Source organism: Carlito syrichta, unplaced genomic scaffold, assembly GCF_000164805.1.
Source record: "Carlito syrichta isolate Samal-C Ts95f unplaced genomic scaffold, Tarsius_syrichta-2.0.1 Scaffold313424, whole genome shotgun sequence".
NCBI classification, from domain to species: domain Eukaryota; kingdom Metazoa; phylum Chordata; class Mammalia; order Primates; family Tarsiidae; genus Carlito; species Carlito syrichta.
Window position 1 is genome coordinate 131,605 of NW_007257520.1, and position 14,857 is coordinate 146,461.

The following is a 14,857-nucleotide window of genomic DNA, read 5'->3' on the forward strand; positions in this document are numbered from 1 at the left end:
TTCATTGTAAGAGGGGTAGGTCATGTTGATACAAGATCTCCCCTCTTTTTTTTTCTGCTGTGACCAGAAATATGAAGCTTAGAGCTATGGGGACCATGAAAGGATTAAGGAAAATGTCAGAAAAATCTCACATACTGTCCCTGGCACTCTTGGTGTCCTGTGACTGGACTCCAGGGAGAAAAAAATCTGTTCACGGATCCTGTTCTTACATCGTAGGGCTCCCCAGGTAAGGTAACCTCTATTGTTTTGAGGGGGAGAACTGGTAAGGATTATGTCTGGGAACTTCTCCCTCAACTGAGTGTCAAAGATGTAGGAGACCCATGTTAAGGTAACAGCAAATTAACACCTCAAGCTGTTCCCAAGCTTTCACAGTCCCAGTCACAGGTTAGCAAAACCTGTGATTCATGTCCTGCTCCTGGGGCCTTCCATGATTGTCATGGCTTCAGGTTCAGGGGTGGAAAGAGATAAAAGACCCTGCAAACTCCCAGGCACATTGTTTAGGCACAGCTACCTCTTCAAATTCATTAGCACCGTCCACTTAACTCAAAGAGATAGCTGTGCTCTGCCAGCAACTAATGAATGCAGCTATCAGAGCACAGAGACTCCCTGCAGCACAAGCTCATCAAGCCCTGGCCAGGTAATGGCACTAGCTTTCCTGTTCACCTTCCTCTATTAGGAAGGTCAGCACACATAGGTTAATCTGGGACCATCCAAGAGAACCTATTTATTTAAAATGTTAAAAAAAAACAGAAGAAGGAATCAAAGGAAGGAAGGAAGTTAGATGGCAGAATCACTTATAAATAAATCCTATGAGCTAGGTTCTGAGGACAACAACACAGGAAAAATCCAGTGTATTAATACATCCCAGCTCATCTTGTATATAATCACAGGGAAAGAGAAAAGGACACTAATAAAGAACTGAAGGCAAATTGGAAGCAATTATATGTAAAGTTATTTGTGTTTTTAATATAATAGCTTACAGTATGCAATAGCTATGTTTTTTTAACAAGCAAATCAATCTTCGTTGATAAATCTTATGCTATAAATACTCAAAGAAGTATTGATAGAAATTCTTTTATGTGTCCTTTTAAAAAAGTGATCGCTTTTCTATTTTTTAAATTATTATTTTTACTTCCTGGGTTTCTGCAAATTAACGAACATCTGTCTATACAAGTCTTTGCACTTAATTTCATTTCTAGTTCACACTTGATACTTGTCTCTTCTCATTACAGCAATTACCTTTAAAATCTGCTTTTATTTAGTTCTATTGAAACAAGTACTTCATTGTAAGATAATTATTTCCCCAATGAATACTCAACAATGTTCTTTTTTTTCAGTCTTAGCACTATGGCAGCAGGGCAGTTGAGGTTGTTGTGTAACTTCATGAATGACATGAGATGCAGAGAGGACACTCATCAAGATAAGACCTCTACTGTTAGTCCCTTAAGGCCCCTTAGAAATGTGCTTGATTTCTCATATACCATATAGTGGCGTGGGGAATTTTGTCATTTTCCTTTCTTGTATCTATAATAAAATGGGAAATAGAAAATCTTCAAAAGTCATAATGCCAATAACGGGCCACACATAATGGAATACAGCCTAATTCATGGGCTCTGTGAAAGTGTTGAATGCATGTTAGTTTTAAAATGCATAGATTTTTATCTTCAAATCAAATTATCTATGCTTTTTCTCCACTTTTTACTGAAAGAACAAAAGTAATACTAATTCTTATGTGAAAAAGACTTGAAATGCTAACTGTAGTGAATGCTATGATATGCTGCCCAGTCCTTTCTCGTGTTTGAGAGTGTTTGTAGCTGATAGCTCTCATTCATTTAGTTGCTTCCAGGGGTTTTCCCTCAGCCACAGAGAACCAACTATACTAAGACAACCTCAGTCAATAAAGGACCCTTTAAGGTGGGACAACTCTGAAAGTCCAAACCATCTCCAGAGACCCCCCTTGGGATGCTCTGAGACCTTTGCTGCACTGAGGTTCAACTCTTCCCTCTGCCTAACACTGAACCCTTCATTCCCTTGCAGATGTTGGTCCTGAGAGCACTTCCCAACACACTTCTGCACACAAGTCTTCTACTCAGAGTTTATTTCCTGGAAACCCAACCTAAGACACCTATCTTACCATTCTTTCCAAGACTTTCATTATGACAATTATTTTTGGAATGGCCAGTGGGAGAGTGTCTCAGACCTCAGACAAGTACAATTCAAGGCTGAAGTTTCCCTATCCTTTTCTCCCTGCCTGAAATATTTGTCTATAAACGTGGAAATAAAAATTCCTTCATAATTGCAGAACTGTGGACAGAATTTCAAACGGATGTTTGCTGTCATGCATGGAGTACAATGCATCATTAGATGATTTGTTGTTGTCCAAACATCATAGAGTACTTACAAGGTCTGACAATTAAGTCTGGGAACTTGCCACTATGTGCTTATGTTGGCAGCATTGTACAAACAACTCAGTAAGGTTTCATTACCTTGGTATATCAGTGTCTCACAGCTGTGTTTGTGTTGATGTGTGACAGTGCCTTACTGAGTGACATTCATTATTGTTGTTGCATGCTCTTGTTTGCCACCACATGAATGTCGGAACTTGAATTAGATCAACATAAAAACATTAAATTTCTTGTTAAACTTGGCAAGAGTAGAAGTGAAATCAGGGACATGTTAGTTCAAGTTTATGGGAATAATGCCATGAAGAAAACAGCTGTGTACGAATGGATGAAACATTTTTCTGAGGGGAGAGAAAGCGTCACTGATGAAGAGAGGTCAGGATGGCCAGTAGAACTGACAAAAACATTGCAAAAATTTGTCGAATAGAACATCAAAATTGTCAACTGACTGTGAGAAGCATAGGAGACCAAATAAACATCAATAGAGAAACAGAAAAATCTTAACTGAAAATTTTGGCATGAGAAAGGTGTGTGCAAAAATGGTCCTGAAGAAGCTCTTGCATCACAAGAATGTACCAGCTCACATAGAACTGTCTTCAAGGGAGTTTTTAGCCAGTAAACAAATAACTGTATTGGAACACACTCCCTACTCACCTGATCTGCCCACCAGTGACTTTTTTCTTTACCCTCAAATAAAGGAAATATTGAAAGGAAGAAATTTTTTTTGGCATTCAGGACATAAAGGATAATACAATGACAGTTCTAATAGCCATTCCAGAAAAAGAGTTCCAAAACTGCTTTGGATAGACTAGATGCTGGCATTGTTGCATAGCTTTCCAAGGGGAGTACTTAGAAAGTGGATGTAGTGATATTCAGCAATGAAATATGTAGCGCTTTTTCTCAGATGAGTTTGTGAACTTAATTGTCAGACTGCTTACAAACCTAGATGGTACAGCCTACTATATATCTAGGCTATATGGTAGAGTCTATTGCTCCTGGGTTACATAGCTGTACAGGTTGTTACTGCCCTGAATACTGTAGGCAATTATAACATAATGATAAGCATTTGCATCTCTAAACATGTCTAATGTAGAAAAGGTACAGTAAGAATATGGCATAAAAGAGAAAAAGTGTTAACCTTCTATAGGGCACTTAGTATGAATAGAGCTTACAGGACTGAAAGTTGCTCTGGGTGAGTCAGTGAGTGAGTGACAAATGAATGTGAAGGCCTAGGACATTATTGTACACTACTGGAGATTTTATAAACAATGTACACTTGGGCTATGCAAAATTTATTAAAAATTAGCAATTGTGCTATGACATTACAACAGCTATGATATCATTAGGCGACAGGATTTTTTCAGTTCTATTACAACTTTATGGGTCCACCGTCATGTTCACAGTCCATTGTTGACTGAAACATTGTCATGTGGCACATGACTGTATGCAGTTGTTTTTTTTACAGTATCAGTTTCCAGTCTTAGTTAAGTCTCTTAATTTTTTTCACACAATTGCTTTGTGAGTTTTTTATTTGTTTACATTAATATTTATACCATCTGAGGTATATTACTATATATGGTATAAGATTAGAGTCAGTTTTTTAATTTCTTCCAGTTGAAGAGCCAGTATCATTTATTTAAAAACAAGCAAACAAAAAAACCCATATACTTTTCTTACTCCATGAAACCAACAACTATATTAACTCATATATTAAAATGGATTTCTGTATTCTCTGTTGTATTATATCACATATTTTATAATATCTTCTGATAGCAATTTCTGATATAAAATACTCTTATTTCTTTGCATAGTGTTCTTGGTTATCATTAGGCAATTAGTCTTCCAAATGAACTTTAAGGTTATTTTATACAGGCTCCCCTCCAAAATAGAAATGAAAAAAAACCTAAAAATTTCATTGAAATTTTAATTGGAAATGTATTAAATTTACATATTTTAAAAGACTTTTAAAATTGACAAATAAAAATTGTATACTTTTTTGGGTAAATGTGATTTATGTACACTTTGTTGAATGATTAAACTAAGCTAATTAACATATTTAGCAACTCACATACTTGTCATTTCTTTGTGATGAGAACACTTAAAATCTATTCTTTTCACAACTTAGAAGTATACAGTAAATTGTTATTAACTATAGTCAGCATGTTGTGTAATAGATCACTAAAACTTATTTCTCCTAACTGAAATTTTGTACTCATTGAACAACATGTTGGGAGACTTTAAAAATACACAGTGAGAGATTTAACATCCAAGAACATGTTTGACTTTTCATTGGATTCTCACATCTTTTATTAAGATTGAGTAGCTAGACCAATATCCCTGATGAACAGAGATGCAAAAATTCTCAACAAGATTCTAGCAGATTGGATCCAACAACACATCTCAAAAATCATCCACCATGACCAAGTAGGCTTCATCTCCAGATGCAGGGCTGGTGTAACATCTGCAAGACCATAATTGTAATTAAATACATCAACGGTTGTAAAAACAAGAACCACATGATTATATCTTAAGATGCAGAAAAGGCTTTCAACAAAATCCGGTGTCCATTCTTGATTTAAAAAAAAAACAATTCTTGAACACCTAAATATAGAGAAAACATACCACAAAATAGTAAGAGCCATCTACGATAAACTTACTGCCAACATACTACTAAATGAACAGAAATTAGAGGCATTTCCCCTGAAAACTGGTACAATACAAGGCTGTCCACTCTCACCTCTCCTGTTCAACATAGTGTTGGAAGTCCTAGCTAGAGCAATCAGACGAGAGGATATCAGGGATTTCCAAATAGGAGAAGCAGTTAAGCTATCTGTCTTTGCAGATGATATGATCCTATACCTGGACAACCCAAGGAAATCTGTCAAAAACTTCCTTGCACTGATAAAGGACTTTGGCGAAGTACCAGGGTATAAAATTAATATGCAAAAGACAGTTGCATTTCTATACACCAACAACAAACAGGCAGAGAACCAAATAAAAAGCACATTCTCATTCACAGTAGCCATTTAAAAAAGGAATATCTTGGCATCTTCCTAACCAGAGAAGTGAAATATCTTTGCAACAGAAAATACAAAACACTGCTCAAAGAACTCAAAGACACACACAAAAAAGAAAAAATATCCCAAGTTCATGGGTTGGAAGAATCATCATTGTTAAGATGTCCATCCTATCCAAGGCAATCTACAGATTCATCACAATACCCATTAAATTACCAACATCATTCTTCTCAGACCTGGAAATGACAATACAGAAATTCATATGGAAACATAAACGGCCACAAATGGCCAAAACAATTCTCAGCAAAAGAAACAAAGCAGGATGTATTACCCTTTCAGACTTTAAACTTTATTATAAGGCTACAATAACCAAAACAGCCTGGTATTGGTATAAGAGTAGGCATATGGACCAGTGGAACAGGACAGAGATTCTGGAAGCAAAATCTCAATTTCTCAATCTGCTCATCTTTGACAAAGTCTCCACCAACAACAACTGGGGAGAGCCTATTCAGCAAATAGTGCTGGAAAACAGGCTGACCACATGCAGAAGAATGAAAGAGAACCCATACCTATCACCATACAAAAAAATTAACTCTAAATGGATCAAAGACCTAAATGTAGAACCTCAAACTATAAGACTCTTAGAAAACGTGGGAGACACCCTTACAGAAATTGAACTAGGCAACCAATTCCTGATCAAAACCCCAAATGCCCATGCCATAAGAGCTGAGATAGACAAGAGATCTCATCAAACTGAAAAGCTTCTGAAAGCAAAATAAACTTATCAAGAGAGAAGGGAGACAGCCCACAGAATGGAAAAGTATTTGTCAACTGTATATCTGACAAAGGCCTAACATCTAGGATCTACAAGGAACTCAAACGTGCCAAAAGGCAAAAAGCAAACAGCCCCATTAAAAAGTGGACAAGAGTCGGGTTCGGTGGCTCAGCCTGTAATCCCGTGCCTTTGGGAGGCTGAGGTGAGTGAATTGCCTGAGCCCGTGGGTTCAAGACCCGCCTGGGCAGCGAGACCTCATCTCTACAATACATCAAAAAATCAGCCGGGTGTGGTTGCACATGCCTGTAGTTCCGGCTACTCGGAAGGCTGAGGCGGAAGGATCACCAGAGCCCAGGAGGCGAGGCTGCAGTGGCCAGGAGCTGCCACTGCACTCCAGTCTGGGCAACCGAGTGAGACTCCAACTCAACAACAACAACAACAACAAAAAGTGGACAAGAGACATGAATAGACATTTCTCAAAAGAAGACATACAAACAGCCAATAGACACATGAAAAAATGCTCAGTCTCACTAATCATCAGAGAAATGCAAATCAAAACCACATTGAGATACCACCTAACTCCAGTAAGAATGGCCATCATTAATAAAACAAAAAACAACAGATGCTGGTGAGAATGCAGAGAAAAGGGAATGACACTTACACAGTTGTAGGAATGCAAACTAGTTCAGCCTCTATGGAAAACAGTGTGGTGATTTCTAAAAGAACTAGAAATTGATCTTCCATACAACCCAGCAATCTTCCTTCTGGGAACATATCCGGAGGAACTCAAATCATTCTACAGAAAAGATACCTGTGCACGTATGTTTATTGCAGCACAATTCACAATACCAACAACATGGAACCAAACGTGCTGCCAATTGAAAGTGGACTGGATTTTTAAAATGTGGTGCATATACACAATGGAATACTATGCAATAATAAAGAACGACAAAATTATGGACTTTGCAGCAACTTGGATGAATTTAAAGTCTATCATACTCAGTGATCTATCATAGAAACAAAGAACTGAGTACCCCATGTTCTCACTCCTAAGTGGATCCTGAACAGCTATCATAATACTACAAGAAAGGGACTGGCAGTAGGAGGACACTGCCAAGGGAGGGAGGAGCAGGGGGAGCACAATATTAATAAGGGTGCATCATCCCATTCCAGGTGAAGTGAGGTCCAATGGGAGCCCAAACTTTCACCTGTACGTAAACCACTTCTGGACCCAATCCTGACTTGTACCCCCACATCTTTAAAATTAAAAAAAGAAAAAGGAATACAAAAGACTGAATAGCTGGTTTATATATGTTGTATATCCTGTTTTTTTAAAGCTTAGTCTTATATTTCATAGTTTTGACTATAGTATGTGAAATATTTTTTTCTTATTTGTCTTTCTAGGTGTTTAGTGCTAGAGAAGATAAAAGCTATTGATTTTTATGTACAAAGTTTTGTCAATACTATGGTTTTCTCAAATCTGTTGGGTTTCCTACGCACACACACAATCATGGTATTGTCAAAATACATAGTTTCATCTCTTATTTCCCAGTGTTGATAGCAGATATTTCTCTTATATTGTTCATTTGCAAAAACCTTTAGAGCAATTTTTTTTAAAGAAGTAATGGCATTTAGGCATTTCTGTCTAAATTCTGATTATAATTAAATTTGTTAACTTTTTTCCACTTAGGATATCAAAAAGTGCTGTTCTATGGTAAACAATCTTCATTATAATTGAAAAAATTTCCTCTTCTTTTGTTTTACTTAAACTTTTTTTTTAAATGACTGCTGAATTTTATCATGTACCTTTCAGTGACTATTGATTGGATTGCTTAATACTTTAATTTGTGTATGGGATTATATGGACGGATTTCCTTACACTGAGCCACCCTCACTTTTCTGTGCATGTGTTTCCTTGATACTCTTGTAAATTCCTAGAGAATTATGCACCAAGATGTGTCAAATCTTAATAGCTGTAATGTAATAAAAGAGCTCCAAGACCAAATTAATTTGAGAAGTGCCAGACTAAACAAAGTTAAGTGGTACTCTTGAAGCTAATATGCATTGTCAGTCTTCAAGAGATTAGAGTATAGAGTGTTGAGTGAACTTTACTGGACCATCCATTTTTCATGGGCCATCCCATGGGACTAGATTAGAGCAGAACAAACTTTGGAAAATGCATATATGGAGATCGTATGCTCAGATTTGCAAATATTTTCCAGCACATGAGACCAATTAAATCACAGAGATAAATTAAAAGTCACAAACTATAGGTTGTCAAAACTATTTGGGGAAAAATAATCTAGTTAAGCAACATTTTGTACCAATTGTACTTACTTTTATTTATACTAGATTTTCCCCTGGGTAGGCCCAAATTATTGATGTTTGGCATTACACTGCCCATCTTAGAGCCCAGGGTCATCCAGAAGCTGGATGTAATTCCAGCTTCAGCTATTGTTGAAGTATGATGCTAGGAAATAATGCAATCACACCTGTACCCACCTCTTTCTACAATGTGACCCATGGTGTCATGACTAGCGCTTGCACATGGCACTCACCAATGACGTATTCCACCCTGAAGAGATCCCTTCTGGGGTCATATGAACGGTTGAAGTCAATCTGGATGTAGAAAGTCTGCCCTCTACGTACAATCAAATTGTTGTTGTCATACTTGTCAGTGTGGTGATCCACCTTGTTGGTGTCCCATCTCTCCTTGAACAGGTGGACACTCGTGACATTAAGGTAGTCTATATACAAAAGAAAACAATTACTTAACTTTAGTTCCAACATAATCTCAAAAAACGAGATTATTTTTCCTGAAGAAGGCAAGTAGCAAAGTCCGCTGATGAAACTCTATGAGGGATGGGGGACACAGACTTGAGAATCTGACTACTGCAACATTCTTGTTTTTGAAGAGAGTTTCTAAAAGGTTTTCCACTTGGATCTCATTTCAGACCACACAGACTCACTATAGGCAGACAAATGTCTACATGAGCGATCTCGATACAGGGAAACTAGGACCAGAGGCGAAATCTTCAGATTCTCAGTCTTATGCAGGTTTTCGTTACGTTAGGCACACCCCATCGTGACTACCACCTCACTATATAACTAATTAGGGAGAAGTAGGGAATAACCACTCCATTTTCTTACTCCTTTTATTTAGTAAATCTGACAAAGCCTCAAAGGGACATCTCAAAGACAAAGTTGGCCATTAATCCAAATTTTCCTCTTACCCCAGGAAGGGTCAAACATGGCCTCTTTCCGTCTAAAAGTAGTCCCCATCCCTTACAGGCAAGAAAGATCTGGTCTAAAGACTTTGTATGTGCATCTGGAGCTCTAAAGGGTCACTGGGGAGAGAAGATTGGGAGGGTGGCTGGAGGTGCATTGGCTTCTTGCTTTCCCCCTCTGTCCCTGCCCCTGCCTGCGACATTGTGGCCCTCATGGCTGCAGGTATTGTATGCACAGGAAGCACAGCTGCTGAGCTTGGACCTATGCTGGGGCATCACCCGGCTATACTCCAATGGCTTCTTTTGCTTTTGCTCAGGAATACTGAGCAGGAGGCCTGATCCACTTGGGTCTCACATTTTTTTCTCATAGGTAAGCCCAGGAAGTTGGGCTTCTTAAGATTTTTTTTTGGTTCTAAAGTCTAGGAGTCCCTGAAACGCTGTTGATACAGGTTCTGGCACTCCTGAGTTTGAATCTCAGGTGTCAAAATTTCTTAGGTAAGGCACTTTGCCTTTTAGAATCTGAGTTTTCTCACCTTTAAGATGAGGATACTAATATCTTAAGAATGTTTACAAGATGAAATGAGATAGCAATGAAACGGTTCTTGGGCCTACTGTGACTCATGGACTGTGAACTCGGACAGAGCCATTTTACATGGCACAGTGCTCCATGGGTTATTCCAACTGCAACATTACAGCAAACAGAAAGTGCAAGGTACAGTTTTATTTTTACCTCATCTCAGAACCATGCTGTAGTACATGTCCCCCTGAAGGGCACTTTCTTTCCATTATGCCGTGGGCTAAAGATGTTTAATTCTCTAGACCTCTCTCTGCCCTTTCTTCTAAGTTCTTTGGTCTTATTAAGGTCACAATCCCTAGTGATAAACCAACTTAAGAAAGAGCTGGAGAATCATAAATGTCCCAGTTGAAAAAAGCCTTAGTAATCGACTCATCTGGTTCTCTTTCTTAGCACAATGTCATTTAGTAAATTTTTTTTAAAGCTAAAAACCTAAGTCCTCAGAAATAGGTTTAGTCATCTCTCCATTCACCAGCACCAGTGAAAGGAATATACTGATATTATAGCCTCATAGACTCTCCAAGGACAGGGCACTTTCTGGACAATCTGGTGACTCTCTATGTATTGCATGGAACATTTTCATGAAAGCCCTAGTGGTTGGGCTTTCAGCCTCCATCTGAACAGGGAACTCACTATTTCACAGGGCAAAGAGTTCATTTTCAAAAAACTCTAATTATTTGAAAAATTCTCTTAAGATGAACTGACATCTGCTCCCTTGTAATTTTTTTAACCATGGATCCTCATTCTGACTCCTGGATAAATATAGAATAAGTCTTCTATTCATTTCATCTAGCACTCTATAGGTATTTAAAGACTTCCCTTAGGTTTTCTTCCTAGTAAAACCTTCACTATTTCTGCAACTGTTCTTTAAGAAATTATTTCTAGAACTTTTACCCACCAGTCTGTTTTGTACTATATTCTATTTTGTCAACTTTTCTCTTGAAAAAGCTTTCTCTAGGATTAAGTACATTACTCTGGTTGTGGCTTGTTCAATAAAAAATGATGAAACCATGACATCTTTTTAAAATAAATAGTATATTTTTATTATTTCAGTGAAAGATATTAGTAGTGTCTTGGACACTTTTACTGTTGATTTATATGAAGCATCTGGTGAAGAAAAACCTTTTTTAAAAAAGTTCAATGTCATTTCTTTCAATAGTGGGTTAGAATTCAATTCAGACCCCTACGAGTTACTCACTCATGTTGTTCTTTAGCCATATTTATTTGTTTAATTGTTTTTTTTCTTAACTCAATGTTAAGGCCTTATATGTGTCCATATTAATTTTTTTGAATTTGGTTTATTGTCCCAAAGATAAGATAATTTTAGAGGGTCACCCTAAGTGTGTATTCAATATATTTAATTTAATATTCTCGCTAGCTTTCTTTCCTCTAGGAATTTCATAAATGTGATATTTTATGTTGTCACCCAAGACATGGATATAAATGTTGATTAGGCAACTCCTTAATAACTATAAGCTAAGTAAATGCCTAGGGTAGATACTTAAAAATGAACATATAATTATGATGCAGTGTAATAAATACTCTGATAAAGGAAATATAGGGCTCTGTGTGGTGGATATCTGAGAAGAGCCCCTAACCCAGACGAGAGAAGGGGCTTTGAAGACATTTTCTGGAAGAAGCAAGGTATAAGTTTTGCTCAAAAGAGAAGCAAGATGTCCATGTAGAAGAGAAGGTGGCTAAGATGCTTTGGGCAGAGAGAGAAGGATGCTTGAAGATCAAGGTGAACAAGTGCATGACTACTTAAGAAACTGAAAGGTGGTTGGTAAGGCTAGGATGTAGCAGTGGGAGCCACAGTGGAAGAGAAAGAAAAGCCCAATCAGACAAGCCTTGTAGACCGTGCTAAGGAGTTTGGATTTTAATTGCATTGGGGATCCAGAAATATCAGAAATATCTGAAACAGCAAACGGACATGATTATATTATATTTGCATTGACCTCTTCATATTATCTTTATATAGGTGGTATTTTTAGTCAGGAGATTGTAAACCCCTTGAGAACTAGACCATGTCAAATGTATAAGACACATGCAAGCTTATGATGGGCAGGTGGATTATTCTTTAGAAAAAGAAGAAAATGGCAGCCATGTAATCTCCCATTAGTTCAATGGATTTACAAGGGATCACCTCAAGTATTGGGAAAGGAGATAAGGTACCCAGTACCATTGATTAAACAATAATTATTTCATTGCTCATGAATAGTCACCCACAGATCAAGCCAAATATCTGGTTCGTATGCTACCTGATAATAGCAAGGACTCTGAAGATGGTTGTCATAAAATATGAGCATCGATATAAAAATATCATAGTTCAATCTGTTGTCCATTTTGCCTAGGAGAGCCCCTTCCCATATAGTGAGTATGCAGCACACAGTGAACAAGCTGGCACATTGACTTTTGCTTTGCTTATTGGCTTAACAACATAGTTTAGGATAGAAAGAGTCTTCTCATCATCCAGGCTCCATTTGCCATAAACAAAAAATGAATTTGCTTCCCCCGTCCAAGTCCAGTTCCTGGCAAAATGGTGCAGCTCACTGCTAAGCCACTTTTTTTCCTCAAAGGATACTGTAGCTAGACACTTGGTAGCTCGCTCTTTAAAAGTGATAGCTTTCAAAATATCTACCTAACACAATTTAGCTTAATTCCAAACCTATCAGAAAATGGATTGCTAAAAAAAAATCTCCCCTTAGAAGTAGCTGCCTTCCTGTCCTCCTACTCATTCCTTAATATGAAAAATGGATTATTTTCTCCCTAGGTTGTAAAATATTCTTCAGAGAATGATGATACCTGTCACAGATGGAATTGTGAAATAAGGTAAATGCTTAGGTTCATATTCCAGGAATTCCCTGGAGAACTGAATTCTCCACACACTCTTTGATAATATGACTACTAAACTATAGGCATAAATGCTACCCATGTGGAAGCAGGTCTGTTTATTGGGAAAATAACAACGGAAAAAGGACTCTTCTCCATTTCTCTTGGATACCCAGGATTTTAGAGTATCATTAATTAGAATAATTCAAAACATTTTCTTATACAATCTTATTTTTAAAAAATTGTTGCGATCAAGATGTCCTGCACCTTACAATGTTGAAGAAATGTTTCGCTACTCAGAAGACGCTAGAACAAGAGAAATGAGATCACCACCTTCTTCGAGGGCTAAAATCCAGCAGTCCTGCTCCTCTTCTGGCTTGGAGTATCCGAATGGCTTCCAAACGTATCATCTCCTGCTCCCCATTTTCATCTCACCACTTTATAAGACACACTTCATATTTTGTAATTCTGCAGCTTAGAATCCTAGGCAAGTCCCCCATTATCTGCAGGCTCAAAAGTAAGGTCTTCAAGGCCTGTTGTGATGTGATCCCTACCATCTTTTTCTCAGGCTTATTTCTTTGGTCCTCTAGTCACTGTTAACTTGGCACATACTGTTTCCTCTGTTAGAAATGCCCTTCCATGCACTGGTCTGTCAGGAACAATCTTACCCATCTTCTAAGGACCAATTCAGATATTTTTCACCATGAAACCTTCCTCATTCTCTACCCCACTCCACCACACTACTAGACACTCCTTTCAGTTATTTCACAACAATTTGCACACATTTCAGTTATGGTATTTATTACACTAGATCGCAATGATCTTTCATTTGTGTGCTTTGTCTTCTAGACTGAGAGTTGCTTGAGACCAGGGGCTAACTCACTCATCTTTGGGTCTCCAGGGAGAGTCTGGTGCAGCTCCTGGCACATATGTGACCACCAGTATATGTTTTTCCAAGAACTGAAAGGAAAGGTGAGATACTATTATACAATGGTATTTCTTAGCCATGCACTGGATGCCTGGATGCCTCTCTTATTCTCTCAAAAACCTAGAACCCAGAGAAGTTTACTCTGTACAACTTGTTAATCATTTGATTAAATTCTGATGGGGTGGTGGAATGCAGGAGATTCTCAGAAAGGCATAAGATCCTACTAGCCTGAAAGCCCCTAGTTCCCACCTATGTATGAATTTTGTAGAGCTAGGTCTGCTTTTCAGTTTGAATTTAACATATTAGATCTGTCAAATAACTATTCCAATTGATGCTACAGATGGTCGCTAATTGTTAATAATACAGAGTCAAACCAGTCAAAGAATATAGGGTTATCTTGTGGAACATGACATTTCTAGCTATATATAACCTTTCAGGCCAGGAAGGCCATAGAGAGCTTTTTCAGAAACACCAACTGAGTAAGCAGAACAATCTATTAGAAATTAATACAAATTCAAATCTGAGGAGATTATCACAGTACTTTCTCAGCTACAACTGAGTTCACAGGGGGATATTAAGAATGCCTAAAAAATACAAAGACCACCAAACGCTGGCTAGTTCCATGTCTGGGATTCCAGTGTCACCACAAATATTCTAATTTTTCTTGAATATTATGGTGTGCATGAAAGGAAACTTACATGAGTTTATATATTTTGAAACATAAATCTTTACCAGAATAATTCTTAACAAAATAGTCACCAAAACCATGACTTAGGAGTATCATACACACTCAGAATACCTGTATAACATTAACTACATTATACAGTGGTGGGCTGGGCTCATTGTTACAAACTATTCAAACTGGCATTTTCTTTTTTCGCCTCCTTGAGTTTCTCAGTCAGTTTTATAAGAATGGCTTGCATCCCTTTGGGGAAGAGCCACCACTGAAAAACTGCAGGGAGAGAGTTTGACTTAGGACCTGTGTTCCTGGAGCCAAAGTCATCATCCTCAGTTAAGTGATCAGAGATACAAGTCCTCTTAGAGGCCACTAGTGGCCACTGGGTGAACTACAAGAGGGTGGCTTTTTTTTTTTTTTTTTTTTTTG

The 14,857-nt window shown here is 37.7% G+C and overlaps 1 protein-coding gene across 1 annotated transcript in view; it reads right to left on the reverse strand.

The window, feature by feature from the left end:
* F13A1 (coagulation factor XIII A chain) overlaps positions 1-14,857 on the reverse strand; it is a 148,346-nt gene that overhangs the window by 128,388 nt on the left and 5,101 nt on the right. The window contains exon 3 of the mRNA XM_008070448.2: positions 8,753-8,941. Within this exon, the coding sequence (XP_008068639.1) occupies positions 8,753-8,941 (189 nt within the window). The remainder of the gene's footprint in view (positions 1-8,752; positions 8,942-14,857) is intronic.